Below are 15,696 nucleotides of genomic sequence, written 5' to 3'. Positions count from 1 at the left end.
CCGGAGGGTGAGTATATAAGTTTATTATTTTCTATTAACGCTGGGCTGGCTGTATATAACTGGGGGCAGTGCTGTATACTACTGGGGCCTGTGCTGTATACTACTGGGGGCTGTGCTGTATACTACTAGGGGCTGTACTGTATACTACTGGGGGCAGTGCTGTATACTACTGGGGGCTGTGCTGTATACTACTGGGGGCAGTGCTGTATACTACTGGGGGCTGTGCTGTATACTACTGGGGGCTGTGCTGTATACTACTGGGGGCAGTGCTGTATACTACTGGGGGCTGTGCTGTAATGGTAATGTTGTTGTTGTATGCCTTATGTTTATGAGCGACAGTTTTCCTGCTATATACCTGCATGTCATAAGAATTTACATTAAAAAAAGGACCATGTTAAATTCAAATGTTTTTTTTTTTTAATTTTTACCGGTGTTTTGTATGCGTTGGAAAAGGGGTAGTCTTATACGGCGAATATATCTTAAACTCTATATTTTAAACAGGAAAGTAGGGGGGTCGTCTTATACACCAGGTCGTCTTATACGCCGGAATATACGGTAAAATGTGAAAAATTGTAAGGGACCTGAATACTTTCCATACCCACTGTACATACAATATATATATATATATCGATCAAATACATACACATATAGTGTATATATACATAATATTATTACACATACAGTATATACACATCATAAAATATATATGTATACAGTATTAACATACATGCAGTATATGCACACCATATATACACACATACAGAGCCATATACACTGTATATATATATTGGGGCACCTCCCCCATTCAGTAGTTGGGCAGGTATAGTGGCTGGACCCCCTGACACTGCGGGCCTGTAGTAGCTACCCCTGTAGTGTGTCACATACATTTATAGCCATTCTGTGTAATACAGCCAGTGCAGGATCCATTTTTCATATGTTGTGCAGGCCTATATCTGTATTCTTAACTGTTTACATAAGTTATTTTAATAAATATAATGTAATTTAACGGGGAACATGCATTACTATCCAGCAAAAATTTTAGCAATAACTAGCTTTGTACTGATTGGCTCCACTTGGTCTGAGAAAGGACAGAGGCAAAGTTCAGCCCGCCATATGCTTGAGTCACTGAGCGCTTGTTTGTAGCGTATATACTGCTGCTAGAATACCCTTGATGCAAAAAAAGAAAGTTCTTTGTCCTAAAGTGTCATCGAAGAGACTTTTGCAAGCTACTTGTCTTACAAAATGACTAAAATAAAAGAGAGATGCCTAGGAGCTACATATTTTATGAAACAAGACAATAAGCTGATTCAAGTGAAATAAAAGTGTGCCTTAAGCTGGTGTCACCATGACCAGTCCTCACAAAGTGACACCAAACAGACAGCAAAGTATACTGTGGAAATCTAAAAATATGCTTAAAGTACCACAAGGCTAGAAATAAATCTGTGGCCCGAGTAGCGGATAGACTTCCCAGACAACAAATACTTGGTACAGCAAATATGGAATAACTATAATATTTTATCATGCATGCCTCACGCCTCGGTAAATATTGGTGCTTTTGTCTTTCCATCGAGAGTTCCATTAAGTTTGATGGTACAAATATAATCGTTCTTCCTGAAAGACAATTGATGGATCCCAATAAAAATCAATGGGATGGTCAGGATAAGTGAGATAAAAATATTGTTGAGGCTCGGTTATAAGTTAAACTCAGTGGCAGTGCCGTAGCAGCTGCTATGGGGCCAACACAGAGCATGGGCCTACTGACCAGGTTATTGGTGTCAGTATGAGGCCTGCTAAATGCGATTAGCAGCCCCATACTGACAAGCTTACATTTAAGGCACACACACCATAGAGTGACAGTGCACAGAGAGGTCATTAACTCATAGAGTGAGATTTATCACTGCTTCTATGCCAGTTTTCTGGCGTAAAAGCAGTGGATCAATCACAAATTCTTGTGCAAAATCGTGAATAAGCCACCTCCATGCGATGATGGTGTGGAAGGGGCTTAGAGGGGTGCGGCGACTGGTGGAGAGGACGGGCACAGGGCGTTTCTGTTACATGCCTGCGTTCTTTTGCAAAATGAAAGTTCACTGCTTTTTATGAAAAACTGGCTGCTATAATAATCCGGTGCAGGGGCGCAGGTATCTCCCCCATAGATCAAGCCGTCTTTACAATGCAGTTCAGAACAGGAGCTTGGTTGCGGCACATCCTGGAAGTGCTGTGGAAGAACAACTGGAGAGATAAGTAAAGATTTTTTTTATTTTTTAATGTTTGCAATAATGGGGCCCTGTAGAGGGGAGGTATAAGGGAAATTCTGTACATAGGGTAGTGGGATGTATAAAGGGGAAGAGGGAGGCCTGAAATGGGGGTATAAATGGGACTCTGTATAGGAGTTGGGGGGATGTATGAAGGGGAAGAGGGAGCCTTAGAGATGGGGAAGTGCCCTTGTATAAATGGTGGTATCGCTGTGAAGGCCCTGTATAAAGGGGCGCAGGGATCACTGACTGTATAAAAGGGGGGAGAAAGGGGGCACTATAAATGTGATAGATAGATGCCAGCGTGAATAAAGCATAAATTATGTTGCTGGACAAATCCCCAAACTCTACTCTAAAGGGGTTGACCAGTTTCAAATGCTATTTTCACATACAGTAATACAAAATTTTTGGAAATGCGGAGAGCAGTTTTCTCTCCCAATTTTCACTGACAAATAAGGAGACACTGATAAACTTTATAATGATTTAGTTGTTTACATATAGTAACTGGATAGTCACTACAGGAGAAGAAAGAAGCAAAACAAGAGACAGAAAAACTATCTTCCCAGGAGTATATTACAGGACTACTACATTTGTCACCTGCACCATTTAAATTCTGGAAAGAAATTATTTTCAATGTTTAATTTCACTTTAATGATTAATTCCTGGAATTTAACCCGTTTGGGATAAGGGTAATTCGGGCATTTAGGAACAAACACAATTTTTGCTTTTTTTTGCAAGTGTTCTTTTAATGGCATTTACTTTGGGGTTAATTACAAGTTTTTGGCCATTTTTTGCAGAACAAATACAGGACTAATATTTTATTTCCAGTATTTGTTTTTGGTCTGAATTTGTACTTTTAAATAGAATAGTAGTATTATAAAATAGTAAAAAAAAACTATAACAAATTGTTAACGTAAAACATGTATCATACTAACGTTTGGCACTGTATGCCGCAAATTTTGATCTATCCCATGTCTGCCTTATGGTGACTGGGTGTCAAATAGGAGGATGTTAGTGACTGGAGGGGCGAACACATTTTGGAGTATATATATATATATATATATATATATATATATATATATATATATATATATATATATAATATATATTATTTATTCAGTAACTTTTACTTTCTTTCCGTCAAATATCTGAATAGACCATTATGAACTTTATTTTTATAGCCATTTTTGTTTTTACATTTAACTTTCCATTGTAACTGGGGTTGTTCTGCAACTTCTTCATTGACTTTTGTCACTATTTGGGCTGTGCTGGGTCTAAACAGACTGACCATCAGTCTCTCACTGCTTGATTGCCGGAATGCAGAGAAGTAGAGTACGAACCCTATGAGAAAAGGAGAAGACAGAAGCATAAATATTGATTGTCTTCTCCTGGAGGGTCCCCTGCAGCTGCCTACAGTGGGGGATCCGACATTTTGTGCTTGTACCGTAAATCTACAATGAATGTTCGGAAGCAGTTAATAACAGTTATGATATAAATTTCAGCTGAGGTTGAAAAGGAGCCAACTAAATAGAGAAAGAAGCATTTTTCTCCAATAAGATTTCCTAAAAAAAAGTTTCTTTATACAACATTAATATTCATTTATGAAAAGTGTCTTGAAAAGTTAGTGCCTTATTCTTTCACTTTGCTTCTACTAATTGCATGATAAATAGTTTTTATTTTTGTTGTATGTTATAGTAGTTGTAGTTTTTATATACCGTATATACTCGAGTATAAGCCGACCCGAGTATAAGTCGAGACCCCTAATTTCAACACAAAAATCTAGGAAAACCTATTGACTCGAGTATAAGCCGAGGGTGGGAAATGCATTGGTTACAGCCTCCCAGTATATAGTCTGCCAGCCCCTGTAGCATACAGCCTGCCCAGCCCCTGTAGCATACAGCCTGCCCAGCCCCTGTAGTAGGAAAAAAAATAACACTGTACTCATCTTTCCGACGTCCCCCATAGGTCCTCTTCTGTCTCAGACAGAAGAGGACCTACGGGTGACGTCAGAAAGGTGAGTTTTTTCTTTATTTTTTTAGTTGACTCGAGTATAAGCCGAGTTAGGGTTTTTGAGCACAAATTTTGAGCTGAAAAACTAGGCTTATACTCGAGTATATAAGGTACTATAATATGAATACAGAAATCTTTTCTGCATCTTGTTCACAGGAATATTATAAAACAGATGAGATCTGTTGTGGTTTGTCATTTTGTTGACTGGAGGGGGGAAAAAAAAATAAAGATTTTTTTTTTCTTTGTACCAAACGGGATGGTACAGCATGCTGTTATAAAATTAGACAAAACAGATTGAAACTGACAAATGAGCATTTTTATCATCTGATAAACTCAATGCACACCAGCTTTTGGAAGTGTGTATACAGTAGAATAAAAATTAGAGTCAAAATTAACTCTAAATTGTCATACTATGTGTAGATTGTCTCTCTTTGTAATTTTTTTTCTTTAGACTTGACATTGACTTTGTGAACTGTTCCAAAACATAGAGGACCCAAACAAAGAATAACAAAATCAGGAGATTTTTTTTTTTATTTGTTACATTTCTAAATTCTGACCAAATTTTATTATGGGTAGTTATATTGAATACAAGTTAAACACAAACAGTCCCTGCTATTTTATGGATGATACAATGCACTTGCCATTGTCTGGGGCTCAATACCAGTCATTGTAATGTAAGTCAATCATACTTCTATGCTGCCATCTAGTGGACTAATGAAGCTACAGCCACATCCCATACCTAATCTGTTTCTTATTTAGTGTTCATACAAATGATACTTACATTGATAAGGTACCAAATATTTGTTTCAAATCATTACTACAAATTAATGTTTGATAGTCATGTAAAACTGTGATAAACATGACTTTTCTTAGCACTGTAGAAGTCTGATATCCAGATGCCATATTTGGCTAGCTATACTTTCTGCTCATTTTAAGACATGAAGAAAGTATAAAACAGAACATATTTTGGGCCTCAAAACCAAATTTATAGCTATGTTTTACTGTATGAAACTCGGTCCATGAGTCGGGCAAATTTACTGACCCAATTAACACTTAGGCTCCTTATACACTAGAGAGTGTGACATGACCAACTCGCAGCGTGTGCTGTTCAGAACGTCCGGCTCCAACGCTGAGCAACCAGAACTGAACTCAGCATCAGTTCCCTTCCGGTTGTCAGTGTTCGGGACAGATGTGCCAGCACACACTTCACATAGGACACATCACACCCGCTGGGGTGTAACGGGGGCGTAAGCCAAACTCAGCTCAGAATGTTAGTAAATGTTAGTGATCCAATTTAGCCAGTGCTCAATCTTAATATATACGTCTTCTTATCTGTATGACAGTGTATTAAGAGGCTTTTCAGTGAATTCTAATTAACAGCTGACTGAGGTGAAAAGTAAAATGCACCCTGCCTATATTCTGTGTGAATGTAGATGGTTATATACCCACATAAATACCTATATACCACCAACAATAGTTAATTGTCACGGTAAAGTTTTCTACACCTTTATGTATACTTTGCTATATAAACACTTACACATACAGTAGAATCATGAAAAATGAGAAGGAACAGAGATTTAACTTGACCAATTTTAGCAGTGCTGCTTTACTCTTTGTCCGTGTGTATGTATGTCTCAACTGAGCTGCATCTACCAAACAGCAGTATGTAGGGCTACAGTTCCTATGGGGCCCAATGCAGGGAAGTGTGCTATTATGTAGAGGGAGCTGCTGCTGACTTTTAAGGAGGAACATAAAGCAGCAGCATGAGTTAGAAGTTAAATGCAGGAGACTTAAATTAGCATAAATTTGTTCACGCCACCCTGAGGCCAAAGGCTCAACAGATATGGATTTAACTGTGCTTAGTCTATCAGTGCTCTTCCAGCCTGGTACATAGCAACTAACTGAAGGCAGATTTCATACAAACAATACACACAGAATATATTGACTTCAAGAAAAATATGTGGAATGTTCCACTGGATTTAAAATTATAGAGATTTTCTCCCCAAATCCAATGTGTGAGTGTTAATGGTTGTGTTGTATGGACTCTATGGTAGTGTCATGTTTATGGCATATAACTGCGAAACCCAAGACCTATGGGTGCAACCACTTTTTTGTAACACTTACTAAGACTTTATACTTTGTTGATTGGGTTATTCTAATTTCTGTCTACCATTATAGAGGCTGATAGATTCTGCTTTGTTAACAGCGTTCAGTGATATAATTTGCAGTAACCTAGCGGATCGAGATATGGACCTCATCTTCAGTCTACTTTGCTTGAGCAAGAGAGACCGTTCTCAAAGTTATCACATCGCTGAGAAGTCTATGGAGATGAGTGAGGGAAGAGAGACACATAGGAATAGACTGAATATATGAACATAACATGATAGGTTTACGGTTAGGAGAAAAGTATTTAGTCAGCCAAAGATTTTGAAAGTTCTCTTACTTAAAAAGATGAGGTCTGTAATTGACCTCATAGGTAGTAGACCTAAACTATGAGAGATAAATGAGAAAACAAATCCGAAAAACCACATTGTCTGATTTTTAAAGAATTTATTTGCAAATTATGGTGGAAAATAAGTATTTGGTCACCTACAAGCAAGCAAGATTTCTGGCTCGCACAGACCTGTAACTTCTTCATTACGAGGCTCCTCTGTCCTCCAGGACATATCGGGGCCGATCTTAAGTTTGCTAAAGAGCATTTTGATGTTCCAGAAGGGTATTGGTCAGATGAAACCAAAGTAGAACGGTTTGGTAGAAACACAACTCGTCGTGTTTGGAGAAAAGTGAATGCTGCATCCAAAGAACACCAGACCTGCTGTGGAGTATGGGGGGCAACATTATCCTTTGGAGCAGTTTCTCTGCAAAGGGACAAGGATGACTGATCCATTTACATGAAAGAATGAATGGAGCCATGTACCATGAGATTTTGAGAGGAAACCTCTTTCCATCAGCAAGGGCATTGAAGATGAAATGTGGCTGTGTCTTTCAGTATGACAATAATGCCAAGCACAGCACCAGGGCAATGAAGGAGAGACCTCATAAGAACCATTTCAACGTCCTGGAGTAGCCTAGGCAGTCTCCAGATCTGAGCCCCATAGAAAACCTTTGGATGAAAGTTGAAAGTCTGTGTTGCCCACAGAGCAGAATATACTGCGCTCTTCAAAAGGCTCCATAATTAGTGCACATTTGTACGGCCATGTTCACACGTTGAATTTCGAGACGCAATCCAAAGGCTTCCCCCGTGATCGCACATTGAGGTAGCATTGCAATATTAACCTGCATGTGATCAAAGGGGGAAGCTCTTGGATGGCGTCTCAAAATGCAATCGAATCGTAACATGTGAACGCGGCTTCAGCTGCGGCAATACATCGAACGTTGCAGTCAGATATTGGAGAGTGCTATAAATTCTTCACCAAAAGGCACAGCTACAGTGGGCTGCAGCCAGTAGTAAGTTTTTATCTTACTCCAAATCATTGATTCACATGAATACAGGCAAGTACTGTATAATTTCATGATCATGTTGTTGGTAAAGTGATAAAGCATTAGGAACAGATTTACCTCTAACTTGTATGTGCTCCAAGAAAACTACCGGTATGTATTAGAGAAAAAGCATGTAGTAAACTGCTAGCAAATGTAAAATACGGATAAAATACTGTCCAGAAATAGTGTTACTCCTTATGTCCACACATTGTTATTATGGATATAGGCAAAATATATTGAAAATGTTCTCTTTTTCAAGACCAAAGAAAAGAAAAAGACGTCAAGAATTATTTTATCATTTTATTTTACACAACATATTTCAAAATGTAATTTACAGGCTGCTTCCGTAATGGTAGGGGCAGCGATAGCAAACAATGCATTTTTTGGTGACTGAAAAAAAGAAATCTGATTACAACGGTTATTACCACTATTTAGACGATGCACAAATTATAGTTGGAATATTAAGAGGCTGATGTTCTCGGCGGCGGCGGCAGGGGCGGCTCGTGTTCACACAGCTTCACTACACACATTTCAGTCTACTGAATGATGTTACAGGCGTTAAAGAGATTTGCTGTAATGCCCTATTAAAAGGAGTAATTGATGTGGATAGCTGTAGCCTTTAGTCTGTGCGCATATATTTTCTTTGATAGCAGATTTATATTAGAATAAAAGTTACCGATATTATCAGAATACTAGTTTGCGGTTCATTTTACAGCAGAGTTATGTGCAATAGATAATCACTCGACAAGTGTGATAACTACATCAGCAATGCACCATTTAGTTCCAGTATATAAATCACTGTACTCCCCCCACGCTGATACTTGTAATCTATACTATATAGGTGGCACAAGGAACTTCATTCGTCATTGTTTAAGACGTCAAGGTTTAGAAACACATGCCGGAGAAATAGCGACACACAAGTCCATGGGTTGCATCAGATACTTTAACGCTAATAACGTTGCTGATACAATCCATTGACACAAGTGGTATTTTTTCTTGAGTTTCCTAATCCTGGACAACCCCTTTTAGAAAAAAAAAAAAAAAGAAACCTGAGAACGCTCCTAAGAGTAATGGTGAGAGTCTTGCTTAGGAAATATCTAAGTTTGTCCATCTATTGAAGGAGTGGCACGTGGACACTGGGCTGTAGATTTAGGTACAGACTGTCTTATCCAAGACCCAAAACTCAAAGCAGTTCCTTTTCCTCCCCGTTACTGCGGCTCGGTCTTTATTGTGTGGTATGGGAGCACTGAAAGTTGACAAGTAAATAGACTGTGCGGCCATTGACATCAATACAGAGTGGACAGAGAAAGGGAAGACGACTAACAGCATTAGGGAATCCACAGGCTAGTAAATTAACTGGTGCAGCTATCAGTATGAACACATTATGGATGCTATACCATGTACTTCAATGTGAAGATACAAAACTTGCAGTTGGAACCTTGTAGTCCATTAAAATGCACGTCAATAATAGAAACAACTTTGGATGCGGATTAGAACACTGACAATTTCATATAATCAATTTTTGCACAAAATCTGAATCCCAGTAGTGTACGATGTAGAGGAAAATATGGGTTGTATTCTTCCCATAAATTAGCAGCCAAAAAGGCTAAAGGAAGCTTAGCAGTAGTTACTACTGGTGGAATTAAAACAATTTAATCTAATTTGCTAATGTTAGGAATAAAAAAAAATGTAACCTAAAAGTAAATATACCTTCAGGATAAAGCATGATAAAGTATGTAGTAATCTTCTTACATTTGTTATCCATGGCTTCCTTACTTCTAGAAACGAATTATGCTAATGAGCCAAAAGAGCTCTGCAGGGAGTTACCAGAGCCCCTCCATGCTGTTGATTCTCAGGCGGTTACACTGTGTAATTGCATCAGGCACAAGGAGGAGCAAGAGTGCTGAAGGAGCAGTGGAGGGAGGGAGAGAGAGTGTGAAACTACAGCACTGAGGAGTCCTGGTAACAACCCCACAGCTGTTCTGGCTCATAAGCATAATTTTAAAAGATGACGTTAGAAGGAAGAAGGGCATGGATAACAAATAGAACAAATTACTACAGTCAAGGTGCCTGGATCTATGAATAAGTGTCCCGCGTTTATGAAGTTTGATTTTGATGGTATATTTACTCTAAAAGGAATCTGTCAGCAGTTATGACCATACAAAGATACAATATATCTCATGGATGAAGCCATGGAGATCCATGATTGTAGCTGACTTGCTGTAGTCCATCTCTTCAATATACTACTATACAGCTACTGCCACACAGGGGAGGGCCTATGCCCCATGAGAGTGAAGACATCTCACATACCAGGGGAACAGAGTTCTCAAAGTCCAGCTACAATACTGAAATATACATTTGTCACTATCTCACTCCCACAAACGTATGATTATAGAACTATTTGGGGCTGCAAACTAAAACTGCTGACAGATTCACTTTAACACGATGAAGAGTGTATTCCCATGGCTACCCTGTGCTATGTCCATTAAACGTTAAAAACTTTTGTTTCGTTTTTTTTTTTTTTTTTAAGTGCCCAACATTTATAAAACTCTGACTGTATACAACAATAGGAGAAACCCGTCGTGAAATACAAACAGGACTCAGCTAAAATCAATGTGCTTGTCTGTGCCCTATGTACTAAACACTTGAGCAATGGTTATGTGAATAATCCCTAATATTGGGACTACTGGGCTGACCTCTAGTGCATTTACTGCATCTATATTGCATGGCCACACAAACCAATAAACTTCTCTCACCACCAAAAAACATTTGTAGTCTCTAGGCTATAATTCTATGCAGTCAGCAAAACAAGTCACTCTTAAAATATTCAGTCAAAGGCATTGTGCATTGCTTTTTAATGTAACAGGCATATGAGGTACGGCAAGTGGTCAACCATTAGAAAATTACTGTTCATTTTTCATTAAACACACCAATACCTAAATATCATCAGAGCCTCCAAAATCTAAATAAATAGAGAACACATATTTGTAATGTTAATTTATATGTAGCAAGAAACCAGTGAAAAATGGTATCTGTCCTACATATGGTCATAACAATCTATGTACTTTATGCCAAATATTACAGGGCGCCATTTTAATTTTGGCAGAATATAAAAGAATGGCTGTGTGTGTGAGTAATCACATAAAAAGATGATTTGGAAACTGCTCACAACTCTATGTGCTTTTCCCCTTTAAGGCCGTATTCACACATAAGGTCTGCGATTTCCATTGACAGCACACAATCCAACCAATATTTCAGACATGTTTTGTCAATGAAAAGCAGACCGTTAATTCCTATAATTTGTATGGTTTATACATAAAAATGATTGACAGCACGTGGATGGTATTGGTGTACCACAAGGCATCGGTGTACCGTTACATGTACCGTAATAGCGCATGTGTCCACTATTATTTTTTCACAGAATCCCACGTTATGGAAAAAAAAAAAAAAAATGTCGTTTGCATATACATGTACATATTGAACATGGATCACAAAAATCTGATGTGTGAATGCGGCCTTATTACTCCTGGAAATGAAAACAACATTCAAAACTAGGTGTTACCATTCCCCCTTGTCTATATAATCATTGTCCATATACCGTCCAGCACCAAATAATAAGCAACAAGGGTATCCATCTATAAAGCAAAATATTCTACAGACTATGGACACCGAATTATCATACATTTCCAGGCGAAATCATAGCACTTCCTGTGAAAAGATGTTCTGATTTTGTTATTTTATGGGAAATACAAGCATTTACTAAAATACACATCAAAACATCTGACACATCTCCTTAGAAAATCCAGTCAAAATTGTCATGCTTTTGAAACACCCGTTCATTGAATCAATGTTATGTATAATTTCGAAAAATACACATTTCATAGCCCTTTTCAGGTGAACTCTGAGGCAAGAATTTACGCTGCAGAAAATTTCATACATTTTTTTGGAAAGCGCAGTTGTATGAATAAGACTGTGACAAGAAATTTCTTTTCTGTGGAAATTTAGCCTTAGGCTTCAGACACGAGCATTTGCATATCACGGGCTGCAAACAACGGCTTCATGATCCGTTGTATGAGGCCTGTGTCTTCATCTGTGGGTGAGGAACACCTAGACGCGGAGTTTGCGGCTCAAGTAGGAAGAGAGATCTGCACAGAGCTTTGCGTCTTGGTTGTTCGGCCTACACAGAAGGCCATTGAAACCATTGAGCCCACAGAAATAAACGGGACCTCTTTACAGCTGTTGAAACAGCTGATAGCGTGCGTCCCCAAAACAATGTTTGTGTCCATGAGGCCTTATTCGGAGAACCAACAATATTGGTATTTCACCACACAAAAATCGCAGATCACAGATAATTCTGACAGGAATTTTCTCACAGAAACACCTTCTAAAAAACCTGTAAACACAAGCAACATTTATCTTGCACAACCTACAACTTCTTAGCGACAAAATAACTGTATGACAAACTTTCACATCCAAACTGTGCAACTTAATTCCTGGTCCTTCAGAACAATGCAAAAACCATGTATGAAACAATCACTGTGTTTTAATTTGACGTCCAAAACATACATTTTACCCCTTCTTTTCATTACAAATAGTTTGCAAATATAAAAACTCCACCATCATGGACAGGGAAGGAAAAGAGCTGTACTTCTTACATGGCACCATGGTATATAGCAGGCAGCAGACCTTGTACACACATAAATATATATATCTATGCATTTTAGATTAATAGTGGTTATTCATTATTACATTGGATCTTGGGAGCCTGTTTTATGTCATTTCGGCTTGTGGTTAAAACATTGCATATTCATGATCAATACTGAAATTAATAACTCTAAAAGGGACTGTACCAGGAAAAAAAAACCATACCCCTTATCCACAGGATAGGGAATAAGCATTTAATCGGTAAGTGTTATACGAGCCTAGACCTCAATGTAGCCTTCACAGATTTATTTGTTGTCTATACATGTACACTGCTTTGCCATTCATCTGGATGGAGAAGCCGAGTACAGTGATCGGCCACCCAAGGCAGTCCTGTCAAAATTATTTGTGCATAAGAGAACACTTGAAAAAAATACAAACTGAGCTATCCTCTCATGAACTATTTGGACCCCCACGTATCAAACAATTTTACCCCTTTAGATGGGGGAGAGGTCTAGAAGGTATTGCAACAACTATTCGAGTTATCCCCTATCCTGTGGAATAAAAGCTAATCGGCGACTGGGACGACCCCAGTAACAAGAACAGGACCCTCAGTAATCCAGAGAATGGGGTCCTCCTGTTCTTACTAATGGGTGAGCTGCAATTCTAGCATGTGTCATGTCGCTCCATTCAGTAGTGTGAGAGGGTTGGAATTTGCAGAGCAAGTCCATTTCTGACACACCACTACCATACGATTGAATGGAGCAGCATGGCTCATATTCCACCTGCTGCTCCAGCAGCCAGTGAGAATGAGTCCCCCATTATACAGATTACTGAGGGTCCCATTATCGTGAACGAACCTCACAGATCATCTTTTAATCCCCTATACCAGTGATGGCAAACCTTTTAGACACCCAAAACCCACATATTTTTTGCAATGTACCAATGTGACAATTTAAGCAGTAACTTATTATTCTTTGCTCTTTCACAGGTTTAAATTGTATAGGCACCTGAGGACACCATTACAATACAAAGAAGTTTGGATTATCATTGTAGCTTTCTTCTAGGGTCCTGGGCTGCCTGGGACTGCAAGAGCCTGCAAGTCCTGTCTGGCGAACTCTGCCCTGGGGTGATGGCAAGAGTGCCCATATAGAGGGCTCTGAGTGCCACCTCTGGCACCCGTGCCATAGGTTCGCCACCCTACTATGCATACGGGAGACTTAAATTGCAGGAACAACCCTTTTAACAGGGTCTTATAAATACACAGGCAGGACTAAATATGACATTTTGAAGAGAATATGTTGATTTTTATTAGATCTATAGGCTCACGACAACCCAAATCTCTTGTACTGTTAGCCAATAATAGTCTGGACCTGCACAGAAGTCAAATTCTCTATGACACAGAAGGCATAAACTCTATTAGTTCTGGAAAAATGTTCACTTTGTGAGGAAAAAAACCAAAAAACCATACGGTCGTGTTGCTGCGGACAGTAGCACGTGTCACAGAAACCAGACCTTCCATAAAATAAGGCAAGAGAAAGAAACCGCTTCTTGAAAAGGCGTCCATGCACTAATATCTACTCAGAATAAGAACTGGCGGTCCTGAGTATTGAGGTGAAGAGACGCTTCCTGCGTATTACAACATACCAGTGACCTTAAGGCTGAATATCAGTGTTCACTATCACAATTATTTGGCTTATAACATGACAGTGTAAGAATAGCAAAGGGTGGACCCATTTACAAAGTGAGGCAACACGCAATAAATGAAGCAACATGTTCTGCGACCTCTGTACGCCATGCTGCTTTACGAGCTCGATTATCGTACATGTAAAACACAGCATAAGCTGCGCAAATTAAAACTTTATCGGGTGTGTGTAGTATTTTATTGCAAAATTGCACTTCACTGGGATGATTGAGATATTTCTGGTCTTGCAGTCTTTAGTCCCTTAGGCCCAGGTCACCAGTAAAAGGATCGGGATAAAAAGTTTGCTGCGGTGCTAAGCCAATTGCTCCCACCGTCCTGGTGCGCCCCGACACGAGACACAGCTTTATCCTGTTCCTTCATAGGGCTTTCATCCTCAGGTAGGTAGTCTGGTAAATCTGTGTTCTGCTCCACATCCACAGGAGCGTCTTGAAATGGCAGCAGCAACTTTAAAGGAATCGGAAATGAACATGGAATCATTACAATCTTCATATAAAATTCTAATATATTCATCAAAAAGCAGGAAAATTCTAATTTAAGCATATTAGACAACAGATTTCTAAGAGCCAGGAGACATCATGAAATCAGGCACTTGTTGCAGGTACTTAGTCTGAAAAATGCATTTCTAGCAACCAGTCTGACTAAAATTAGACCTAGTTCACACATGCATCCGGCAGGTTCCACTACACATTTCATTATTAAAAGTGGACAAAACAGCGCCGCAGGCTGGATGACCTTCAGCTCACCTTCCATTTTCAGATTCCGTTATGCACTCCTCAAACGGAGGTTGTAACGGAAAGCCCAGACGCAGGTCTCTTAGGCACAGTGCATGTGTCTACACAGTGATATGGTATAATGGAAAGGCTTCTACATGCTTTGTATGTACCACCATATCTGGTTTCGTCTCACAACAAGGACTTTTTTTTTCTCAACACGCCGCCCATTTTTTTTGGGAAGTATGCAAATACATTTTCCAAGGTGCTAAATAAAAACAATGCCCTCCTTTTGCTACCTGGAAAAGCAGCCCCCTTAACACCAAGTATGACCTACAAGAAGTCTAATAACATGATGTGGGATTAAGCCAAACCAGTACATCTATTCCAGGAGGAACAGACTCCCAACTGTAGACATCACTGTTAATTGGCAATCTCTCCATAAGGAGAACACCGAATGTCTGACTCAAGTCAATAGCCTCTCACACAGCCAAACCAGTTCCCTACGCTGTACTGAGGAGACCCAACTAGGTCAAAACAGTGCTGTCTACAGTTGAGAGTCTGTTCCTCCTGGAATAGATATATTGGTTTGGCTTAAGGTAGCAAAAGGAGTCATTGTTTTCCATTGAATACCTTGGAAAACATATTTGCGTACTTCCCAGAATTCCCTAGTGGAGCAACTATGGCTTAAAGTCTCAACACACCTTTAAGGTGGCCTTAAATTGGCAATCTCTCCTTAAGGACACCTACTGCCTGGCTCATTTTTTTGTTACGTAGATCCATCGTTCTTGCAAAAATGTTACAGCCTGTCCTATTTTGTGGATAGGTAATAGGCCTGTGGGGGGAAAAAAAAAAAAAAAAAAAAGAGGTACCCCCACCCCCACCGATGCTGCTGGGA

The 15,696-nt window shown here is 39.2% G+C and overlaps 1 protein-coding gene across 3 annotated transcripts in view; it reads right to left on the bottom strand.

The window, feature by feature from the left end:
- Positions 1–10,219: 10,219 nt before the first annotated feature.
- The window catches only part of ARMC1 (armadillo repeat containing 1), a 28,345-nt gene continuing 22,868 nt past the window's right edge, over positions 10,220–15,696 (bottom strand). For all 3 annotated transcript variants that reach the window (XM_072151819.1, XM_072151821.1, XM_072151820.1), the window contains exon 7: positions 10,220–14,532. In XM_072151819.1, coding sequence (XP_072007920.1) covers positions 14,341–14,532 — 192 coding nt within the window. In that variant the 3' untranslated portion in view covers positions 10,220–14,340. The remainder of the gene's footprint in view (positions 14,533–15,696) is intronic.

Source organism: Engystomops pustulosus, chromosome 5 (assembly GCF_040894005.1).
Source record: "Engystomops pustulosus chromosome 5, aEngPut4.maternal, whole genome shotgun sequence".
NCBI classification, from domain to species: Eukaryota; Metazoa; Chordata; class Amphibia; order Anura; family Leptodactylidae; genus Engystomops; species Engystomops pustulosus.
Note: the sequence above shows the minus strand (reverse complement) of the source record. Positions and strands in the feature narration are given on the sequence as shown.